At 40.9% G+C, this 24,108-nt stretch overlaps 1 protein-coding gene across 1 annotated transcript in view; it reads right to left on the bottom strand.

Moving 5' to 3' along the window:
- The window catches only part of SYNE2 (spectrin repeat containing nuclear envelope protein 2), a 282,344-nt gene that overhangs the window by 188,410 nt on the left and 69,826 nt on the right, over window positions 1-24,108 (bottom strand). Inside the window, exons 21-31 of the mRNA XM_042943457.1 lie at window positions 22,381-22,515; window positions 20,497-20,655; window positions 17,965-18,176; window positions 17,728-17,818; window positions 16,780-16,898; window positions 16,431-16,557; window positions 14,272-14,429; window positions 13,249-13,396; window positions 12,008-12,612; window positions 8,683-8,862; window positions 6,634-6,784 (exon numbers count right to left, since the gene is read on the bottom strand). Of these exons, the coding sequence (XP_042799391.1) occupies window positions 6,634-6,784; window positions 8,683-8,862; window positions 12,008-12,612; window positions 13,249-13,396; window positions 14,272-14,429; window positions 16,431-16,557; window positions 16,780-16,898; window positions 17,728-17,818; window positions 17,965-18,176; window positions 20,497-20,655; window positions 22,381-22,515 (2,085 nt within the window). The remainder of the gene's footprint in view (window positions 1-6,633; window positions 6,785-8,682; window positions 8,863-12,007; window positions 12,613-13,248; window positions 13,397-14,271; window positions 14,430-16,430; window positions 16,558-16,779; window positions 16,899-17,727; window positions 17,819-17,964; window positions 18,177-20,496; window positions 20,656-22,380; window positions 22,516-24,108) is intronic.

Genomic DNA, 24,108 nt, shown 5'->3' with positions numbered 1-24,108 from the left:
TAGCCCGAAATTATAAACAACCCAGATGCCCTTCAGCGGCGAGTAATGGAACAAACTGTGGTTACATCCATACCATGGAAAACTACACAGCAAGAAAAGGGAACAAACTACCAATACATGCAAGAATCTGAGTGAATCTCCAGAGAATTATGCTGAGTGTGAAATAGCCAATTCCCAAGTTACATACTGTATGTGTATGTACAGGAGGAAAAAGGGTAGGGCTATAAAATGACAGCATGAGGGATCCTCGTGGTGATGGAAGCATCCTTGATCTTGACTGTATCAATGGCAGCGTCCTGACTGCAATATTGTACTACGTAGTTTTATAAGATTTAACATTGGGGAAACTTACAGTAAAGGGTACTCAGGATTTCTCTGTATAATTTCTTACAACCGCATGTGAATCCACAATTATCTCAAAATAAAAATTTAATTAAAATAATAAAAACTGAGGAGTATTACTCAGCGATCAAAAAGAATGAAATCTTGCCATTTGCAACTACGTGGATGGAACTAGAGGGTATTATGCTAAGGGAAATTAGAGAAAGACAAATATCATATGACTTCACTCATATGAGGACTTTGAGATAGAAAACGGACGAACATAAGGGAAAGGAAGCAAAAAGAATATAAAAACAGGGAGGGGGGACAAAACATAAAAGAGTCTTAAATACGGAGAACAAACACAGGGTTACTGGAGGGGTTGTGGGAGGGGGGGAAGGGCTAAATGGGTAAGGGGCATTAAGGTATCTACTCCTGAAATCATTGTTGCACTATATGCTAACAAATAAATTATAGAAAGAAAAAGAAAGATAAAATAATAATAATAATAATTGAATAAAAATTTTAAAATAGAAAAAAAATTACTGGGTGGGGGGGGGGGGGAGGTGTTTCTGTCTCCTGACTGGATGCTGACTGATACATCTTCAAAGCTGATTGCAAACTCCAGTGTTTTTCCTCCTGGCACAAGCCTCTGCAATGGGCATAATACGTTTTTGTTCAATTAAATGGAAAAATAATTTGTTCAATTATATGGCATAATTTTCAATACATTCAAAGAACTCTGTTGTTACATTGACATATGCCGCCACTGGGTGAAGAAAAAAGAAAGAGCAGGAGAGGGTATCTTTAGCACTGACAGGAACTGTGGGTTTTGTTCCACAATACATTGAAAGGGTAGAATAAAGGAAAGTAGGCTCACTCTGTCTTTTCCCAAACTTGAATGGTCCCCTGACATTCTAGCCTTTAGTCTTACTCTTGCACTTCTGTCTTTCATTAAAGAGAGTGGAAATCTGGCCCCATATCCTAGATAAACATCCAGGTTTCTATGGTTTGAAAGACAAAAGTTCTCAGTGATATCATATTTCAGCCACTGGTGCAAAGGATCACACTACAAATACATACTACAGAAATGGATTGTTTCTGAAGACGGTATGTAATTCATCACAAAATATAATTTTACATCACAAAGTAACATATTATTCCAGCAAATATGTAAACTGCTCATATGCCAGATACCATACTAAAAGATTCTCAATATAATAATAAATGCTTAGGCTCTTATACATTTCATAAAGGGAATTAGTGATTTTATCAATTTTTAAAATGCCTTTGTGACCAAACCTCTACAGATGAGAAAGGGGGAAGAGACAATGCAAAGTTAATTTTTATTTCCGCCATATATGTATTTCAAACATCTACAGAGAAGGCAATATTATGATGATTGAAACATGACTTTGTAGTCACACAGATCTGGGATTAAATCATGATTATGCCATTTATCAGCCATATAATCTTGGGAAAGTCACTTAACCTCTATCCTCACTTTTTGCCTTGGTTACAGAGGAAGATGCTAATCTGTCCAAATTCCAAGACATAAATTAGACGTTACTGGTAAGCAGGATCAGCGTGCCTGAGAAATACAATATGTGGATATGGTTCTTTTTTCTGCTTCTTATCATTTAACAGGTAAATCCTTGAGACCAGCATTATGAACCTATCTTCACATAAGATGAAGAACCCAGGTCCCTGTATCCATATCTGAGCTACTCTGTGATAAGATTCTAAGACTTCGATTTCGATCTGGAGGAGAAAAAGGCCTTGTAAGCATTTAGGCTGGCCTGATGCTTGAACCACATCTTCCCAGAGAACCTGCTGGGGTATTGGGCACTCACGCAACTTATAATAAAGCAATACCATTAGTTCTTATTTTTTGAGTAGACATCTCCTTTGACAATCCCACAAGAAATCGGGAAAACTGACAGGGTGGGGCGAGGAATTCCTTTGTTCTTCATTCTTAACACCATCTTGATAACGTTACAAACCCTACAGTTACTTCTAAAATTCTCTAAACCTTGGTTTTCTCATCAATATAACAGGGTTAATACTTAACCCTTGCAGGATTATTTGGGAATGAAACCATACAATAATGTGTGAAGAACTTGGCACACGATGGCCAAGCCATCAATGGCCGAAGCTTTTACTATCATCACCGTTATCATTTTTAGTAGTGGTAGCAGTGTTACTTAAAACCTCAAAGCCACATGGTACTCTTATTTGCAAATAAAACCAATTTTGCTGGCCTCAGGATTTTCCAGCTTCTGAGGCAAGTCAGTCATTGGAGTGGAGGGGGGTATGGTTTGGCCAGTGAAGAAAGAAGGAAATTAGTACATTTTATTTTATTTTTTTTTTTAATTTTTTTTTTTTTCCAACATTTTTTATTTATTTTTGGGACAGAGAGAGACAGAGCATGAACGGGGGAGGGGCAGAGAGAGAGGGAGACACAGAATCGGAAACAGGCTCCAGGCTCCGAGCCATCAGCCCAGAGCCTGACGCGGGGCTCGAACTCACGGACCGCGAGATCGTGACCTGGCTGAAGTCGGACGCTTAACCGACTGCGCCACCCAGGCGCCCCAGAAATTAGTACATTTTAAAGTACTGCAAGGAATGTCTTTGGTATTAAGAATCTTCCATATTTAAGATTAATCCTAGAAGTAAAATATTTGGTCAAATGGGAGGTGTATTTTCAAGGATCTTGAATAATACTGTCAAAATGTTTTCCAAAAGAGTAGTGTCAATATGCTCTCTGACCAGCAACATAAAGAGTAGACATCTCACTGACTAACAAAAGGCCAACAGAGGTATTTTGGAGTAGCTTTGGTTTCCTTTGATTACTCATGAGGTTCAACTATGTCTCTTTTTTTTCACAATTGCCAATTTGTTTCCTATGCACAAATATCCACTTGGATCTCAGTGGTTTACTCACTAATTTCTATGAGTTCTCTGTACGTTACTGTAAACCTTACTCTCTCATATTTATGAAAACTCTTTTCCACCCTACAGCATTATTTAAAATAATAAAAAATTAAACTTTATTATACTAGCTTCCATTTATGAGGACATGTTTAAATGAACTACATTATTACTATATATTTTGCATATGTGAAATCATATTATGCACAGGAATAATTTATTAAAAGTCCTCATTCTTTGATCTATCCATGGTTAAAATTGCTGTTGATCTGTCCTTATCCATACCAGCCTATTTTCATAATAAACTTTGTTGTGACAGGCAAAACAAAGTTAGAAGTTAAAAAATGAAATAAAATTGCTGTTGAAATAAGAAACTATACATTTTTATGTTAGTTAATAAGAAACCATAGAGGCTGTTGTTCTAAACCCCATAGTGATGGTATTTGGAGGTGGGTCCTTTGGCAGGGCATGAGGTCATGAGGGTGAAGCCCTCATAAATAGAATTAGTGCCCTTATAAAAGAGACCCTAGAGAGTTCTCTTGCCCTTTCCTCCATCTAAGGACACAGCAAGAAGACAGCCATCTATGAACCAGGAAGCAAGCCCCCACCAGACCCCAAATCTGCAGGGACCTTGCTTTTGTACTTCTCAACTTCCAGAACTGTGAGAAATAAATTTTTGTTGTTTATTTTTTTTATTAAAAAAAGTTTTTTAAAGTTTATTTATTTTTGAGAAAGACAGAGAGACAGACTGCAAGCTGGGGAGGGGCAGAGAGATGGAAACACAGAATCTGAAGCAGGCTCCAGGCTCTGAGCTGTCAGCACAGAGCCTGATGTGGGGCTCGAACTCATGAACCATGAGATCATGACCTGAGCTGAAGTCAGACGCTTAACCAACTGAGCTACCCAGGCACCCCAAATTATTGTTGTTTATAAGCCATCCAACGTATGGTATTTTATTTTTCATTACAGCCTGAAGAGAGTAGGACAGAAATTGGTACAGAGCAGTGGGGTACTGCTGTAATAAATACCAAAAAATGTAGAAGAGGCTTTAGAACTGGGTTATGGGTAGAGGCTGGAAGACTTTTGAGAAGTCTGCTAGAAAAAGCCAGTATTGCCCTGAAATGATGGTTAAGGGCGATTCTGGTGAGGGCTCAGAAAGAAAAGAGGAGAGCTGAGAGAAAGTCTCAATCTTCTTACAGAATAACTAAGTAATGATGAACAGAATGTAGATACTAAAGGAATGTAGATACTAAAGGCCATTTCGATGAGGTTGCAGACAGAAATGAGGAACATGATGTTGGATCTGGAGAAAAGGCGATACTTGTTATCAAGTGGCAAAGAACTGGACTGAACTGTGTTTGTGTTCTTGTGTTTTTGTGGAAGGTAGAACGAGCTAGCAATGAAATTGAATATTTAGCTGAAGCTATGTCTTTAGCAAAGTGCTGAAGATGTGACGTGGCTCCTCCTTGACTGCTTACGGTAAAAGGTGAGAAAACATAAATGATTCAAAGATGGAATTGCTAAGTAAAAGGGAAGCAGAAGTGAAAAATCTGGAAAATTCTCAGTCTATCCATATTCATACCATATTGCCAAAAAATGAGAACACTAACACAATGGCCAAAAGACCCTTTCATAAGGAGATTGGTATAAACCAGCCATCTCAACAGAAGGCACGCATTAGTCTTCAAGACAGGAGAAGAATGACCCAAAAGTGACTCAGAGACCATCAGGCTGCCCCTCCCATCATAGGCCCAGAGCAAACTGGCCCAGGGAACAACATGGCTGCCTCTACCCAGCATTCAAAGGATGGGGTCAACCTGGCAGGTCCACAAGTGTGGCACCCCAGCCAACACAGCTGCTGGGTGATGAAGTAAGTTTTATTCATCAGATAAATAACTTATCCAGAAAGTACAGTTCACAGTTATAGGTGGCAGGAGGAATGGTCATATACCCGAGAAGAGAGTGTTCACAGCCATACACAGGGTGGGCCATTAGGACTAACATTCATTTAGGTGCTGATGAAGTCCTAGGCACTTTACAGTTGCTACTTCACCTGATCAGGAAAGGAAAGACTTTCTATTGGTAATGGGATTCCACTTAACGAGACAAAGGCAGGGATTCCAGAACTGAGGAGGATTAGCACAAATCAAGAAGAGTTACAAGTCAAGAGAGACTAGATATCTGTTCAGTATACAAGGTAGGGACTCAGGATCTGTGAATAAGGCAGATTTTGTTCCTGACACAACAGTACACGTTGGGAAACTGGCATCAGAGCCATAGCAGAAGAGTAGCTATGTAAATTGGGACACAAGGTTGAGGTCAATCTTGTAAGGCTGGTCATGTTGAATTTACTGGGAATCAAGAAAACCCCCAGCTCTTTAAATCCCCTGGGATGATGACAGGATCTGTCTAGATCCCAAGACAACCAAAACCCAAAGCTACCTCTGCTGGATGGAAGCAGACAGGTTGCTTCTGAGCACTGTCTGCTCATGGTTTTGGTGGCCTTCCTCATTTAAATCTCATAGGAAACCAGTTACACAGTCACATATTGTACAACTGGTGTCCAAACAAGGCTCTCTGTGATTGATCAGTTCCAAGAAACTGAGTCTGAGAAAGCGGGTCTCAGACTAAGGCTATTCCTCATCTATAGCTCTGGTCATGTGTCTGCACCCTGAACCTTCGGCTTCAGGGAGAAGAGTTCTAGATAAAGACTAAATTGTCTGCAGGCATCTGGTTGATTCTCTCTCATCAAACCATAAAGCCGCTAGGAAAAGCAACTTCCTGGTGTGCAGTCACATAGTGTAGCAGGCAGTGTCCTTCAACGATTCCATTCTTCTGCCATTCTGGTTGATAACCACAGAAAATCACAGAAAATAATGACACCTAGTGTCCAAAAGTGTTACTCTTCTTCGAATATGCTGTGATTGCTTAGGCTATGAATACAGATAGAACAACATGGACATACACTCACACACCTTTACAGAAAGCCAATAAATAAAAACATAATTATTCCTTTGTCTACTAATAACAGAAGGGTTTTCCCACTACCTTCATTCTCTCAAGCCTAAAATGAAGCCTCAGTTTCCTTTTGGGCAGAAGGTCAGTGCAAAGACTGTTGAAACTGTACAGAGGTAGGAGCAGGGGTGACCCCAGACTCCAGCAGAACCACACCAATAGTATCAAGAACCAAACAGAAGCAACCTAGCGTTAACTTGGGGACTGGGTTTTTTTCAAGCCCTAGTAATAAATTCAGTAAGGTCTTAGATATCTAGTAAAACGGCCACTGTTCTTGTAAGCCGAGTTTCAAAAATGACTCCATTTATAATATCCTCTTTATTGCTGAGGCCACGGTGTAGAGTTCCCTTTGGAATCTGGACTCACCTCTGCTATCCTTTTCTTCAGGTTCTCTTTTCCCATGTAGGAAGCCTGAAGGGAGATGACATTCTCTTCTTTTTGAATCAAAGTTGTCAAGACATTTTTAAAATTCTGATACTGTTTTAAGAGCTCCAAAACTCTTTCACATTGGTCAAGGCTATGGGAAAAAAAAAAAGAAAAAAAGAAAAAAGTAAAACAGGTAAATCTCTAAGAATAGGAAAACCATTCTCTCTCTTTGTAAGTATCCTGCAATAACGACTAATACGTTACAGAAGGATTTTTCCTCTTGACATGGTTTCGCATATTGTTTTACCAATTTAACCTAAGAATGATGGCATACATACTTATCTGGCAAATGGATGGTCTAAAAAAGCACTGGATTATGATTTTCACTACTTCAATAGCAAAAAAAAAAAAAAAAAATTACCAGATGTAAGCTCTAGGAAGAAACACAGGATTCATAATCTTAAGGAATCGGCATCTCAGTTTCATCATTAACCAAACTATATCTTGGAAAACAGTGCCTCCCTAGCACTATTCTTGGAGATTGTTTCCATACTAATTCAGCAAGTCACAGTTTGTTTATGTCTATTTGCTCATTCTAGAGTTAGCCCTTTGAAAAAAGTAAAGTAATACAAATAATGAAGCAGTTAGGAGACCTGATTTCTAGTTATGGCTGGCACTAATCAGTCATGTGACTTTAGCCTCTTTGGACCTCAATTTCTTTCCTCTACAAAATCAAAGGGTACACTAGATCGAATACCACAGACAGGCTTTATCTTAACTACTGTACATTCAGGTTCCAGTAGAAAACAGGAGGTGCCCTCAGACAGAGTTCTGTGTAAAAGGACCACTGATGCGGGCAGAGTTAAGGGAAACTTTCAGGGAGCCGAGACACGAACTAGAGAAAAACAGATACACCACTCGGCCTCAGGGGAAAGGGGGAAGCCAGAGCCAGAGAGGAGGCTGCCAGTAGGGGCTGCCAGAACCACCTGCTGGAAAGGGAGGGGGTTAAGATCGCCTTGACCTCTCTCTCTCTGCTTGTCTTCAAATCTCCTACTAGTAACTTCCTGTCCTAACTGGACCCCTTGGCTTGGCTGGTACAGTCAGCTAGGGATCAGCCCTCCTGACCACTTCTACCTTCAGACAGAGAGTTAGGGAAAGAAGGCATGGATGGAGAACATTCAGCAGAATCACCAACCGGGGTGATTAAGTTAAGGATTAACTTAAAATAGGAATATTACCATGAATTATCTGTGTGGGTGCAATATCATCACAAGGCCCCTTATAAGAGGGTGACAGGAGGGTCAGAGTGACAACAGAAAAAGAAATGAGAGGAGGGGAGAAAGAGCCAGATTAAGATTTGAAGACACCACATGGCTAGCTTTAAAGATGAAGAAGGGTGGCTCAGTTGGTTGAGCGTCCAACTTTGGCTCAGGTCATGATCTCACAATTCGCGAGATTGAGCCCCACATCAGGCTTGCTGCTATCAGCACAGAGCCCACTTCGGATTCTTTCCCTGCTGTCTCTGTGCCTCCCCAGCTTGCATGCTCTATCTCTCAAAAATTAACATTTAGAAAGAAAAAAAAAAGATGGAGGAAGGGGACACACAGCAAGTTAAGTAGTAGGAGTCAGGAGGCCTCTAGAAGGCAAGGAAACGGATTCTGTCCTAGAGCCTCCAAGAAAGGAAGGCAGCTTGATTTCAGAATTTCCAGCCTCCAGACTGTAAGATAAATCTGTGTTGTTTTTAAGCCACTAAACTGCTGGTAACTAGTTACAGAACAGCAATAGAAAACTAATACAGGTAGAGTAATAACAATAATAATAAATACACTGGTTATTTGTTATTCCTCTTAGATAAACCTCTTAAATTCATTGGGCAATATAATCTAGGATTCCAGATCTTGCTCCAGACATTGGTCTTAGGAGCTTCCAGTATGAAATGCTTATGCTTGTTCCTCCTTTAGGTCCATGGGGATGTGTTTTCAACATAGTTCAAAAAGTTGATTGTGCTACACACAATTTTTCAGATTTGGGAGGGATTTTTTTCCTTACCATTCAGTGACCGAAGCTTTTGTATTCTCCCACAAAAGTGCCGTATTTTGGCACTGTTGATTCAGCGATTTTTCTCGGCCGTCTCTGAACTGCGGAAGAGAACTGACCATTTCTTGCAAGCATTTCTTCTCTTCTTCATATTCATCTAGATCCTTATCCAGTTTCATTAGTGATTTTTTCCTTGATTACGAAAGAGAAAAGTTTGATAACCGATGATTGGCCACTCCGATTCAACACATATAAGGGCAATTTGGGGGAGGCACTCTCACTTTAATTTGCCCTCAAACTATTATGCCAAAATTACACACTCTTATTAGAGAGGTCACAGGCTCTTCGCATTTCCAGAATAATAATTCGGTATTTTAAACATAATAAATATACAAAACCACAAGCAGTGACATTTTTCTGTGGTGAGCACACTTGTAAAGAAGGTAGATATGCACCTGAGAGCAACCAGACAAAGAATATGAGTGGGTGCGAACGGGAAGGAGAGTGTGACATGGAGAAAGGACAAGAGACAGGTGAACGTGCCCTGCAAGCTCCTAAGGAAGAGCAGAGGAGGCCGAGGAGAAAGGAACGTGCAAGGAAATGTTGCATTTCTGCCTTGTGTACAAAAAGCTCTTCCCCATCAAAAAGGATTCATTTGACCTAAGGGTTTTAATCTGCAAACTAACCCTGGAAGGGTTAACTCCATTCACCCAGGTCTAAATTGCTTTTCTCAGGTACTCACTTCTCTACCTCCTTTCTTCCAATTCTCTCTGGAATCCACTCCCATAAGGATTTCACTCTCCACCTGCTCCTCCAAAACTACTTGCCAAGATCTTCCGTAACCTCCATGTTGCTAAACCCACGTTCCATTCTCAACCTTCGCTTCCTTCACGGGTCAGCAGCATTTGACACAGCTGACCACTTCTCCTTGTTGAAAGGTCTTCTCACTTGACCCCAGGACTCTCTTGATTTCCCCTGTCCTATACTGGCCACTCTTTCTTGGTTTCGTTCTCTGGTTCCTCCTCATCTCCCTGCTCTCTTAACATGGAGTGCCTGGAGTAAACAGCTTGGACCTCTTCCCTTGTCTGTCTGACCTCCCTCCGCGGGCAATGTCACCCATCTCACGACTCTACACGGCATTCTAAATGCTCAGCCCCTTCTCCTGACTCCATCTGTCGTTAAGAGTCTTGTTGACATTCATATTTGAACGTCAAATAAGTATTTTGAACCTATCATTTCTAAAACTGAGCACACTTGATCAGTACCTGATAAACTTCATTCTTTCTCATCTCAGTTAATGGTAACTCCATTCTTCTAGTTGCTCAAGTCAAAGCTTGGAATCATTCTCGACTCCAATCTTTCTTATAAGCTATGTACGATGTGTACATATAACCTATATAACTGTGGACTCTATCTTAAGAATTTATCCAGAATCTTAGCCCTTTTTGCCACCTCAACACTGGTCCGTGCTACCATCATCCCTCACCTGGATCACTACCATAGGTGAACCTAGACTTCCTGTATCTTCCCTTGACTCTTACACCGTTCTCAACACTTGGGCCAGAGAGAGCCTGTTACAGTGAAAAACAAATCATTTCCATTTGCTCGGACCCCTCCAATGACTTTCCATGTTACTCAAAGAAAAAGCCAAAGCTATCTCATGGCCCACAGGTTACCTGAGCTAACCCCCATCCCACCCGTTCTGATCCCCTTTCATACTTCTTCCCCTCACTGTTGACTTTCCCAACTCCTTGCCTCTCCTCAAACATGCCAGGCTCATTCTCACACCTACTGCTCCCTCGGCCTGGAAGGCTCTTCCTCCCAGGAGTCACCGGGCCAGCTCTCTCATCCATCCCATGTGACTCAAAAGTTACTTTCTCAGTAAAACTCTCCTTGATGACCCTTTTTGAATTACAACCCCCTCCTCCGTCCTTGTTCGATTTTTCTTCATAGCTTTTATCACTATCAAACATATTGAATATCTTACTCCTCTCACTAGATAAGACTCCATCAGGAACAAGAGCTTTTGTCTTTTGTGCTAACTCCTCTATCTGCAGTACCTAAAATAGTACCCGGCACACAACACGTATTTGTTGTATTGGTAGCTAAATTAAAAATTAAAGCAATTTGGGGCGCCTGGGTGGCTCAGTCGGTTGAGCATCCGACTTCGGCTCAGGTCATGATCTCGCAGCTCGTGGGTTCGAGCCCCGCGTCGGGCTCTGTGCTGACAGCTCAGAGCCTGGAGCCTGTTTCGGATTCTGTGTCTCCCTCTCTCTCTCTCTGACCCTCCCCCGTTCGTCCTCTGTCTCTCTCTGTCTCAAAAGTAAATAAACGTTAAAAAAAAATTTTTTTTTTAATTAAAGCAATTTATTGTTTTATATAAAACAATATATATTTGTTTTTCATGTATAGTTTTTCATGTATAAATTAACATGGAACTTATTTATTACTTATTTATGAAGAAAGAATAAATATTTATTAACAATAAATAACACATTAGTAACTAGTTCAACACCTCACTAAGAACTGGGCACTGTAGGAATAAAAGTCTCATTGAGACCGTTAGCACAGGACGGTTTCAGAGGGAAGAGCTTGGTCAACTGAAGAGTCTCAAGAGAGCACTGAGCCTGAGGGACTTGGTGGGCAGAGGAGACAGGATGTGGGAAAGATTTAGAAAGGGGCGGAGAGTGCCACAGAGGTAACTTGCTAGCATTATCACTTGCAGGACCTGGAGGCTGGCTCTGAACACAAGAGTTAAAATCACGGCACTCGTACAAAGCCTGCCTGCCTCAGTTTACCACAATTCTGCTCAATCTCCAGAATCAAAACTAACCTTGGCTGACCTCTTGCATCCAGTCCCATGCCGTCCCACTCTGTCCCCATCCCCATCCTGCTGGGAGGGGAGCAGGAGACCAAATAATTCAGCAACAAGTAGGGACAGGGTATAGCATGCGTATCCTTTACCACTCTTTCTTTCTTTAGTACCCCGTGTATGGAGTTTTTTAGGTCTTCTCTCATCATGAGAACCCCGTAATAAAGACCAGAGCGCTAAAGGGACTTTGAAGGAACTCAAGTACTTTACATGCATCTTATCTCATTACTCCTTTGTCCATGAAATGTACACTTTAGGGAGAAAAAAATCATATAACATTTTGTAAAGGCACACTGTCAACAAAAGGAAAGCTTGAAGTGCCTACAGGAAAGCATGCTGAACACTGAATAGAGCAGGATGGAACAGAAGTAGAAAGACACAGAAAGAATTTCTTTCACCTAAGACATACTGAAAATACAGAGGAGTATCATCCCGCATGGGGTCATCGACGGACATGAGACTTACCGTTGTTTCACAGCTGGAGCAGTGGGATCCTTAAGACTGATTTTACTGATTTGATTGTACACATCTTGAATATTTTTCAGGAGTTCATTATTTTTGAAAGTACAAGTCTCTAGTAACTTGTCTTCAGTGAACTCCTCCTGCACGCCATAGCCATGTGTCTCAAATAACTTTTTGGACAAAGCATCAACAAGTTTTTCACAGGTGTCGTCACCCCGTTCAGCATCTTTAAAGCTTATACCAAGCATCTTCAAACGTTCATCCAAATGTCTGGCCTTGTCCTTCATCAGATTGGTTTCTCCTTCTTTATTTTCTATTGTCAAAGTGTTTTCTGGTACCACCTGTGTATCTGAGGCTGACAGGTCTGTAACAAGCTCAAAAGGGAGTTCAGCTGTTTTCAGAGAAGCCAGAAAGTCCTCCAGAGCTTTGAGGGCATCTTTACAACTCTGTACTTTGTGGTTCGTTTCATCAAGTTGTGTTCTGTGTTTCAGTATAATATTCTTTGTTGCATGGAGATCCAGTGGGTGTAATTCTTTCAATGCAAAGTCGCCCCACTGTTCCAAATTATTACATATTTCAATCTGTTTTATGATGGAATCTTGGATATTCTAAAATAAAGTAAGAAATGCCAAAAAGACTGAGGCAGAGAAAAAGAGAGACTGCCCATCAGCAATGCACCTAAACTCCCAATGACTAGATTGCATCTGGAAAAACCACTTCCCGGGTCTGCCAAGTCAGACAGGGTCCACAGAAGGAAACATTTTAATCACAAACAATCAGAGCCCATCTGTTTCATGATCTGATAACCTTTCTGATGTTTCAATCCCCAAAAGAAAACAAGTATATAAATCTACCGCTCCAGTGAAAATAGAGATTAAACTGTGGAGACATCTGTTTATAATCTGAAACATAAAACTTAAATATTTTTTATTTCAAATGAGACCTGGAATAAGTAAACTGTAGAAAATGCACACGAGTCTAATACAATACTTAGGATTTCAGTCATTGGAGAAGATATTCATAAGCAGACCTTCATTTTGAATTCAAAGAAAATACCTAACTATTAACTTCACTGTACCTACTTTCAAATTTGTGAGGAATAAAAGAGATGAGAAATAAATCAGTCTAAATTATTGAAGACTTTCTGCCATTGCTTATCGTCTAACTATATACTATTGATGTATAATTAAAAATCTCTGAAGAACTGATTTATTCTATGAGTGCCTGGGAAAACTTATATTTACCCTCAGGTTTTGATAAATGCCATCAGCATCAATGAGATGAAATTCTTGAATGGCCATTTCATGGAGGAGCAGGTCTGAGCCACAGAGGAGAAGTGATTCCTTCTCCACAGGTAACACAATCTTCAGTGCAGTCTCCAAAGATTCCATTCTGGGTGAAAAATAAACCCAGACATAATGGGAAAAGGCACCATAAAGGTAGTCTATAAAACATATTAATGCCATTGTTTAACTACAAACAAAAAATAATTACCCAATAAGAATACATACAATGATATGTGCAGATTATCAGATTAAAACCCAAACCCAGGAAAGACAAAAAACACACACAAAAAAAACCCAAATCCAGCGATCCAAAATGCCAAAGAATGAGTTGTTTGCTATATCCACATATTCATAATAGCTTAACAGAAACCGCACTGAATGGAAAATTGTTGTAAAACATACTGAGCCTTTCCTAACCTTTTGAAGTGCAAAATGGTGAATGTAATTTAACTTTGCCTTGGATGACAAAGAAATGTCATTATAAACACTAATTATTTTATTAGTGAAAATATAACAGAATTCAAAGAAATGGGCTCTACTAATGTGAGAATGAAATGTGTGACCTTTGACGAATAACATATGACTGTGAGCCTCAGTTTCCTCCTATGTAAAGTGGGGATATGTCCTGGGGAAACACATCCTATGTATAGGGGATAATAACAGCACTCTCACTTTGGAAATGGGAAAATCAAGATTCAGAGAAGTTATGTGACATAGCCAAATTCATGCCCAAGGGCAGATCAGGGGGAAGAGCCACGGCCTTTGGAACTCAACAGAGTGCAAATTCCACCTAAATGTCTGGCCAGTGGGGAGGCTTGGTTAGGTTATGTAACCTCCCTGAGTATCAGTTTCCTCATCAGTAAAATGGCCCTCAAGTTAGCAACCAAATAAAATACTTAATATAGTACTAGCCTAGCTTAAAATAGCATTAAAATTTCATAAATTTAGTAAATGCAGGGTTAATAGATCTCAGAATTATACCTGGTATTAAGAGTCATCTGAAACTCTCTTTCTTTTTCTTTTAATCTGTCTCTTGCGTCGCGTATAAAGGGCTTCTTTACATCACTCTCAAGCTCTTCTAACTTCAGTGAAGTGATTTCAAACTCCTTCCAGCAGGAATCAGTTTCATTTTCTAAGACCTAGATGAAACACATAAAGTAATCTTCAACTAGGGGGTTAACAGGCACGATTATTTTGTTCTAACAAAATGAGCCATTCGCCAACTATGAACACGAAGTTTCATATGAAAATACATTAAAATTATTTTTATATCGGGGCGCCTGGGTGGCGCAGTCGGTTAAGCGTCCGACTTCAGCCAGGTCACGATCTCGCAGTCTGTGAGTTCGAGCCCCGCGTCAGGCTCTGGGCTGATGGCTCGGAGCCTGGAGCCTGTTTCCAATTCTGTGTCTCCCTCTCTCTCTGCCCCTCCCCCGTTCATGCTCTGTCTCTCTCTGTCCCAAAAATAAAAAATTAAAAACGTTGAAAAAAAAATTTAAAAAAAAAAAAATTATTTTTATATCTAATTTCATTAATGAAATTAATTAACTAATTTTAATTTTAAATAAGTTTTAAAAATATTTTTCAACCATCTACAAGTAAAGTATCCTTCAGGGAACAATGATCTTGACTGTGCTCTCAGTTAGAAGACCCATTCAGTGAAGTAAAGGGAGTCAACAATGAAGGAACCCACACTTCCTTCCCATAAGTCAGTGCAAAGAATACAATTCAGAAAGATAAGATACATGTAGGGGCGCCTGGGTGGCTGAGGCGGTTAAGCGTTGGACTCTTGATTTCAGCTCAGGTCATGATTTCATGGGATCGAGTCCCTACTCAAGATTCTCTCTCTCTCTCTCTCTCTCTCTCTGCCTCTCCCCCACTCATGCTCTCTCTCTCTCTCTCTCTCAAAACAAATTAACTTAAAAAAAGGAAAGATACATGTAATATAAGAACAGATATTCTAGTTCCTCTAGACAATAAATCTTTGTTTCTCCCTAAACTAAAAAGAAAACTAGAGTGAACTAAAACTGTTTCTATCAAATAAGAAGTGAATGAAATTATGATTTATAATTAAACATGTAAAAATTCTATTCTATTCCAGCTCCTTATCTTGTTAGGTTTTTTTTTTTTGTTTTTTTTTTTTTTTAAGGTGCTACCACACAATTTTACTGAGTGCTGATCATTATAATTTGTTCACTTTCCCCAAGGATTAGTATAGCTTTTATGACCAACTCATTATTCAGTTACTGGAGTAAGGTCTCAAGACAGTTTCTTAATTGTGATGAAAACGTGCTAAATCTATCACTTGAACAACAGAGATTTTAACATATTCATTCTGCTTACTCAGATGGAAAATAGAGAAAAGCCAGATGGTAGAGTGTGACTCAGAAACTGGCATTATAAAAGGAAGATAACTATAAAATATGGGAGGGCACTGTAGGCTCTCCCATGGCCCTTTTCTCCACCTGATGGGTTTTCTGTGAGGGTTCGTTCTAATGTACGTCCAAGTATACAACAGTGTTGCCCTGCACTGCACAGATCGTCTTCAAAGTAAGGAAGATCATCATTTGTAGGGCCTACAACTGGTGTGCCCAACATTAGACAGTTTTTCTTCTGTAGCTCCTGAGCCAAATGCAATACTTCTTCTGATGGCTCTCCACAAGATTATCCATCAGAGTGAAAGATCCTTCCACTGCCTGCCCCTTTGTTATTGCCCAACATGAGACACACAAGGTGACAATTTGTCAAGATGACTGGTTTTTCACCTATTGTTAATTTTATAGCCACACAGTTGGGCTGTTGGGTGAAACTGCCTTCAAACGTAGTGCTTGGACCAATTCTTTTGAAGTCCTCATTCTTATCCTATACACAACCCAAAACTCTGCAAGCCACCGTATCTGGAGTACCAAATCAGAGCAGGAGCAATAAATTAGGACCCTGAACCAAAGTCTTTCCTGGGCTTGGTACTTGAACGCAAATCAGTTTCTAGAATAGAATGACATTGGAAATGTAATCCAACAAAGAGAGTTCTTTGGAAACACCTAGCGTACGTGACCTCAGCAAAGGTAGTGAATTCTACACTCACGGTGGTATTATTTTCTAATAAAACGTAAAACTTCTCTAATAATATTTTTAGTAATTACCTGTAGATCTGTCAGTTTAGCCTGAAGACAAGCACTACTCCTTACTACGTCACTGGAGAAATTAGAAATAATTCTGAATTTGTTGTTTTGCAGGCACCGCTCAAGATTTTCTCTGTGTGTATCATACCTGGGGAAAAATTAAACGCGATGCTACTTAACTTTAATAAGAAGACAATTTTTTTTTTTTAATTACTGTCAATTATACATGAGGAAATCTCGGGAATTTCTGCTTAAGTTACTGGACTACATGCAAAAATTATGACTAATGGGTTATACACATGTATTAAAGTATAACATGTTTGTATTAATGAAAGATTTTAGGTGGATCTTCCAGTTATTTAAAAGTTACCTCTCTTGTAAACTACGGACAGACGCATCGTGACCCTTCTCATACTTCTCCATAACGCTTTCTTCCTGTTGAGGCTTTAACTCAGATTCCAGGCTAAAATTCTTAATTGATCCCATTGCCTAAGCAAATATGCAAAATAGCAAACATAATATCTTCAATATACTTAATTGCGTGGAAAAGATAAACATTTTATAGTACAAAGGTATATCACTAATTCTGTATACCCTCACCCAGGAGATAATAAAATTTATTTGAAGCTTCTCAGGTCAGAGAAAGGCCTTCCCCTAGGACAGAAGAGATTTATTACACGGAGTCTCACCTTCTGATCGGTATATCAGCACAGAAAAGGTGTTCTCCCAGCCCCTAAACCCCTAAATACTGTCTCTGCCTACGACTGCATAGCCATAGTCAAAAGCCTTCGGAAGCCTAGCGTGCAGGCCAGACCTCTGATTTCAAATACACCTGGTTCCTTCCCCACAGCTTCAGACTAGCAGGCTGGGCTATGACCCACAGTCCATGGCCACTTACCTAAAATTCAAGAATTCAGAAAATTCAATCCCCAAGGGGAGCAAACGACAATGTACTGAGAAAAAGACAAATAATAAGTGAACTAGCTCATCTCCACGCAGCTGAGGCATCCGTACAGATGAAACTCAACCTCTCGTACCCCTGACTAGGAACGCGCACAGACTACGTGTAATCGTAATGTCTGCAAATGATCTCTTTCTGAAAGAGCTCTTGTATCCTCAGGAGAAGAAAACGTTACGCTCGCTATAGCTTTGGTTCACTGTGTTGTAATTCTCTGAAAGGGAGTCTTTCTTGCATTACTTCCTCAGCTGATGAAAATAATGAGATAATTAAAGCTAGCAATTTATGAGAAGCAGATTGTTGTGCGCTTGGCTTTTTTCACTGGGTTTACTTCTAAAATACATTATCCGCATGTGACACCTGTTCAGCTGATGGCTGATTATCTGAGTTTGCAGATGGCACCTCGCTGTGGGCATTCCTTCCTCCGTTCTCAGATGTGCTCATGGGCTCCCTAGGAAGGAATCAAAATTGCACGTTAAAACAGAGGCAGAAACAGGAAGTCTAAAAGAGAATAAATAACACTCCTTGTCATTTGATCTTGCAAGGGGCTTTCTCTTGTTTTCCCCTGATGTGTAGTTAATCTTATGAAGCACTCACTTGTTTTTCGACACGCCTCCCACCGCGGGCTGCAGCGCCCCGTGCATCTCGGAAGCACATTTCCGAAGTCTTTCTATCTTCTGTTCATAATCTTTCAGGGCTCTCCTCACTTCTTGTTGACTCTTCTGTGAAGTCAGCTCTTCACACAGCTCCCGCAGGACGTCCATGTGGTGGTGGAGCTGGTACAGACCGCCTTCCTCAGAAAAGCAGGCCTGATTGAGGAAATAAAGCAGGGAATGTGTTTCAAATGAGTTTACGTGATTAGTCCATAAGGATTAGAAACTAACAGATGTGTGTGACTTTAACAACATAATCTTTTATAGGCCGTCCGCTGTGCGCCCGGTGTGGTAATGGGCACTGGAGAAACAAAGATGAGGAAGTCAGCCTGAAAGGGATTCACCACAGTCTAGTAATGCAGTGAATGAAACCAGAAATATGTCACCCCAAAATATGCCTCCTTTTTTTTAAAGTCCTCTCTACACCCAACGTGGGGCTCAAACTCACGACCTCGAGATCAAGAGGCACACGCTCTACTGAGCCAGCCAGACGCCGCCAAAAATATGCCTCTTTGGTGCGAAAATTATTTTGAGCTAAAGGCAATTAAGAAGCAGCAATCACAGAAAAAGCTCCCTGCTTTCTGCCTACAGGCAGGAAATAAAGTCTCTTTTTATTAGCGATAGACTCTCATCAGCCCAGAGACAGTACCGGAGGAATCTGCAAACAAACCTTGTTAAACTAACCCTTATCTTTGCCTTGCCAATTCTTCACAAATGTATGGCTTCGTTGTCTACAAGGTATAAAAAATTCCTTCTCTGGTCACTTCTTTGGGTCTTTACTCTCTTGTGAAGGCTCCCACGTGCATGTAAAAATTCAATAAAATATGTACGCTTTTCTCCTGTTCATCTGCCTTTGTCGGTTTCATTTTCGGGGACCCTCAGGAGTCAAAAAAATAATAATTTTTTTTCCTCCCCTCCGGTGGTCATACAAATAATGTGCGCATAGTGTGACAAGTGTTATGACAGGGTCACTGCCTGCCGTAAGGAGTCCGAGAAAACCCACTCCACACGTGGGAGCCATCTGAGGGAGATGCGGCCAGAACAAGTCCGACTGCTCCGAGTCAGAGGCGAGAGAGGTCACTCCCGCCAGAAGGAACAGCCCAGGGGAAGAAAGCTCCAGCTGTTCTGAAAGAACAGCAGTCCAGTGTGACTGGAGGGCACAGCGCGGGAGGAGGGACGCTGAAGGCACGTCTTGAGGCCAGACTGTGGCCCACCTGCGTGGTGTTCTAAGGGGCTTAGAGATATTCTGGGAGTAACAGTGAGGCAGTGATATAGGATCTGTGGTTCAAAGGGGTCTCTCTGTTGATGGGTCTGGAAGATGATGTGGCCATCATCGCATGGGGAAAACACCCCAGGTCAAGGGCAATGGCAACACCGTGGAAAAGAAGGAGAGGAAGCAGGTGTCCTGGAGGCCTGGCCATGAGGCCTGGCAACTGACTCCATCACAGCTGAGCAGGAAGGAAAGGGGATGGGGAGGAGGGGAGTTCTCAGGCTGCAGTGGCTTCATGACCAACAGATACAAAAGGGAGCAAAGTTTGAGGGAAGATATTATGGGCTAGTTTTGGACACGCTGAACTGGAGGTTTCTGAAGAACACTGGGACATGTACCACTCAGAAACAGAATCTGGACCTCAGAGGAAAGGACTCAGGTGGTGATAAAGATTTAGGCACTATCACTGCAGAGAGGGTTTTATCATTAAAGCCGCAAAGGGCAGAAAACCCCTAGGCAGGCACGAAACCAGCCAAAAATGGAGACTCTCAAAACTAAAACATTAAGGTAACACAAGGGAAACAGAGAAATTTGTGGGGCGCCTGCCTGGCTCAGTTGGTAGACTGTGCGACTGTTGATCTCGGGTCATGAGTTCGAGCCCCACGTTGGGTATAAAGATTACTTTAAAAAAGAGAGAGAAATTTGTGAATGACGCTAAAAAGAAGTTTCCCACCCCCCAAAAAATAATCAAATAAGGAAAAGCAAGAGAGGTTGATATTGGGAGAGCCACAGCAGTAAACAGTTTAAAGGAAAGAAGAAGAGTCAATACTGTCAAATAAATAGAAGCAATCATATAGGATGGGGGCCAGATGGAGCATGAGATTTGCCCCAGATGCTTATATCCTGATTGGCTATCTTTTCCAAAAGCAGCACTTCTGAGGACACCGTGCCCCTCAAAATCAACTGTGGGTACTTAAGCAACAGGTGACACATTTGCAACCACAGTCTCAAGGGACAGGGCCACTGAGCCATGGCAAGGGAAATCATGAAATAATAACTTGACGCTGAATTTTTCACATGTCCCAAAAGCAAGAAACACAGGCTGCAGTTAGAACTCGAACCACGTAAGGGATAATCCCCAGGAAACGGACAAGAGGACTGACGTAATTTTCAGAGCAGGTTTAATCCAAGGTTAAGGACATACACAACCATGTAAGAGAAACTCCAAAATGATGACAACATATAAATGGAAAACAGGTGGTTTACCTCATGTTCCTTGATGAGACCCTTGGTCCTTCCTCTGCGAATTAGTTTCTTTTCTTTATTTATTTGTTTTTCAAGTTTTGAAATACTGTCACTGAGTTTTCCTTTTTCAATGTCTATTTTCAGTTGTTGAATATACAAAGACATCTCATGATGAAGAGACTGCAAAAAAAAAAAAAAAAAAAAAAAAAAAGCCCACAAAGGCACATGTATTAGCTAACTATGGGAAAAGAATACATTGAAAAGATTTTCATTAAAAACCCAATAAAAATATTTGTAGTGACACAGGGTAGAAAGGGAGTTTAAAAGACATTCTGATTTGTTTTATGTCACTCGGGAGGATGTTTTAAAATATACCAGACCCAGAAACATATTTTCTTTTTCTTTCTAACAACTAAAACCATGTATTAGCTGTGAAAGATACCATTAAGAGAATGGAAAAGACAAGGCTGGAGACTAGAGAAAACATATACAAAACACATTCCGAGCCTATGGAGAAATAACACGGAACTAAAATGTATGTCCTGGATGGGATTCTGAAATAGAAAAAAAAATGAGAGGAGGGAAACGCGGTGCATGCATAAAGTATAAACGTAAGGAAATAACGTACCATCGTTGGGCCATTAAGTGTGACAAAGATACCGTATTAATGTAAGATGATAATAATAAGGGATAATAATACTGGGCATGGGGTACACTGGAACTCTCTGTACTATCTTTGTAATAATTCAGTAAATCTAAAATTGCTCTAAAATTCTAAATAAATAAATAAATAAATAAATAAATAAATAAATAAATAAATAAATAAATAAATAAAATTGTTCTAAAATTTAGAAATTTATTTAACTTTTCATTTAATTTATTTATTTTAAATAAACGTCTATTTAAAAGTATGTTTTAAGGGGCGCCTGGGTGGCTCCATCAGGTGAGCAACCAACTCTTGATTTCAGCTCAGGTCATGATCCCAGGGTCATGGGATCGAGCCCCACATCAGCCTCCACATTGGACGTGGAGCCTGCTTGAGATTCTCTCTCTCTCCCTCTGACCCTCTCCCCCACTCACACGCTCTCTCTCTCTAAAATAAAAAAAAAAACAATAAAGTTAAATAAAATACGTTTCAAGTGCCTTTAACAGTAGACATTCAATTATATTACCTTATTCTCTCTCTCCAGACACACACGCTGAATACAAATCACCGCTTATTGAACACAATCTCTGTGGTGGGGCTTTAGATAAATCCTTGCGACAATCCTGCCAAGTGGTTGCACACATCCCCATTTTATCAGATACGTTCCTAGAGGGTGAAACAACTTACCCAAGGTCATAGCTGCTGAATCGAGGTCTGTCTGCCATCAAAGTCTATGCCTATTTCACTAGGAAACTCTACATGTGCATATGTGTCTATATGTTGTCTCGGTCAGGATCCAACTAGGGACCCAGGAAACACTAAATATTTAACTCAGAGGGAGTCAAATGCAGGGAACTAGTTACACACAAGATGAAAGATCAGAAAAGCCAAAGGGAGGACAGTAAGGCAATCCAGAGATGAACACTGGCAGAAGGCTGCTATCCTGCTGGGCTGGAGGCTTCAGAGGAGCCCAGACAGAAGGGTCATCAGAATCTGGAACCATGGGACCCACAGCCACCAAAGACACTGTCCAAGAGAGGGACTTTGGACTCTCCCCTTTCCCCCCTCCAATCACCCTCTAATCTACAAGCCGTGTTGTCATTGGCTGAACACAGAACCTGACTGGGCCCTGGGAAACTCACAGGATCAGCCCCCACTGCGATACCAAGTACACAGGGGATGGCCAGGAATGACTGATGACAAATGGGCCCAGGGTCAGATCTACAAGCAGAATCCCAGATACATGTGCATGTTCTTACCTCCCACTTGGCACAGACACGTCTACTCTCTTCTTCCAAAGACAGCTTTACACCCTCAGTTACATCATTTTTCAGTTCCTCAACAGCTTTCAAATACTTGACCAGACTTTTAGAATTTAGAATTATTAGTGCTTCCTAAAAAAGAGAACATAAATGAGAACATGAAAGCCTCATTCTAGGGGGCCTGGCTGGCTCAGTCAGCGGAGGGTGCGACTCTTGGGTCTTGGGGTTCTGGGTTCGGGCCCCACGTTGGGTATACAGATTGCTTAAAAAATAAAATCTTTAAAAAAAAAAAAAGTCTCATTCTACTGCCAAGTCCTCAAAGCTAATTTTGGTAGGTCTTTCAGGGGCAGAACTGGGAAAAGACTTTTTGGAGACTATGAAGATTTAGGAGAGACTTTTTGTAAAGTAAGGTTGATATCCCTTTTGCATCTCTTGAATAACTTTGAAAAGAACTGCCAAATATTTATTAATCAAATGTAGTTAGACATTTGAGGACCAGATAAAGACTTGCTTAGGACATTCAAAAGGACTTTTGTTACCCCTCTGATAAATAATTGAAAGGATTATTGTGCAGGGGAATGAGCCACTGGCACTGTTTCCTCTAAAGTTCCTAAGTACTAGTGAATAGAGGACCATCCTTCATTAACAATACAATACGAAGAATATACTAGCATGTATTAGAGATTAGTGTTGTAAGAAGACACAATTTATAGTAGGATTAATAGGCCAATATTTAATATTGTGCATAAGCATTTTTAGGCTGCAACAAGTCAACATTACCTTATCATCAACTTCAAAGTTTTGCCCAGGGCCAACCACACTGGCAGTCTTGCCCCAGAGAGGGAGTAGCAGTGGACAGAGACGCGTCTGCTCCTTATCTCATGCTTACCTGCTCTTATAGACCTGGCAATTACCTGGCAGAAACCTAGTTTAATTAATTAGGAAATGACAGAACACAGAATAGCTTGGTGCTTGTGAAAGAGACAGAAAACCTACAGGAGACAGAAGACAAAAGTAACTTTAGGGAATAAGGCACTTAAGCACGGTGGGAATTCATTCATGCACTCACAACATATTTATTATGGGCCTACTGTGGAAAAAGTACAAGGCTGAGCCCCAGGGCCTTCCTCCAAGGTCTCTGTGAGGATTGCTGGATTTATTACCTGGGGAGACTCTCTAACCCTCCCTACATGCTGGCAGATGGCTCCCATGACTCATGTGCCCCTGGAGTCCCAGGGGTCTCAGGGCAGGACGTGGCAGGGCAGAGATCTTGCTTCTGCCATGAAAATGGCTCTACTTTACTAAATGCCAGAGATAAAAGGGGGGAAATCTGTGGCCTCAGATTCCAAAAGGTAGACCCTCAGCAGGAGGAAAATGGCGCCAGACTGACCCCTCTAACCCCTCTCTCTGGGAGAGAAGGGGCCTTGAGCCTCCGTTTTGTCTCTTCCTTCTCTCTTTCCTAAGCTGACCATATCGGCACCAGGAAATCCAGCCTGGTGATTATTCATAAGAACCACTGACTCTTTAAGGTCAGTTCAGCACTCTCAGCAACCTAGGAATACAAGCGACAATAAAAGGCCGAGGGAACTGGTCAAAGATGGTGGCTAGCAACATGCAAACAGAAATAGATCACGCAGGGGAGGTCTTTGGGGTCCTGGGAAAAGCAGTGTTGAGACGGCTGATAACAGGGCCGTGGTCGGGTTCACAATCCAGAAAGCCAGATGA

The sequence above is a fragment of the Panthera leo genome, chromosome B3 (genome assembly GCF_018350215.1).
Source record: "Panthera leo isolate Ple1 chromosome B3, P.leo_Ple1_pat1.1, whole genome shotgun sequence".
Lineage (NCBI taxonomy): Eukaryota > Metazoa > Chordata > Mammalia > Carnivora > Felidae > Panthera > Panthera leo.
This window is presented reverse-complemented; position numbering and strand designations above follow the sequence as displayed.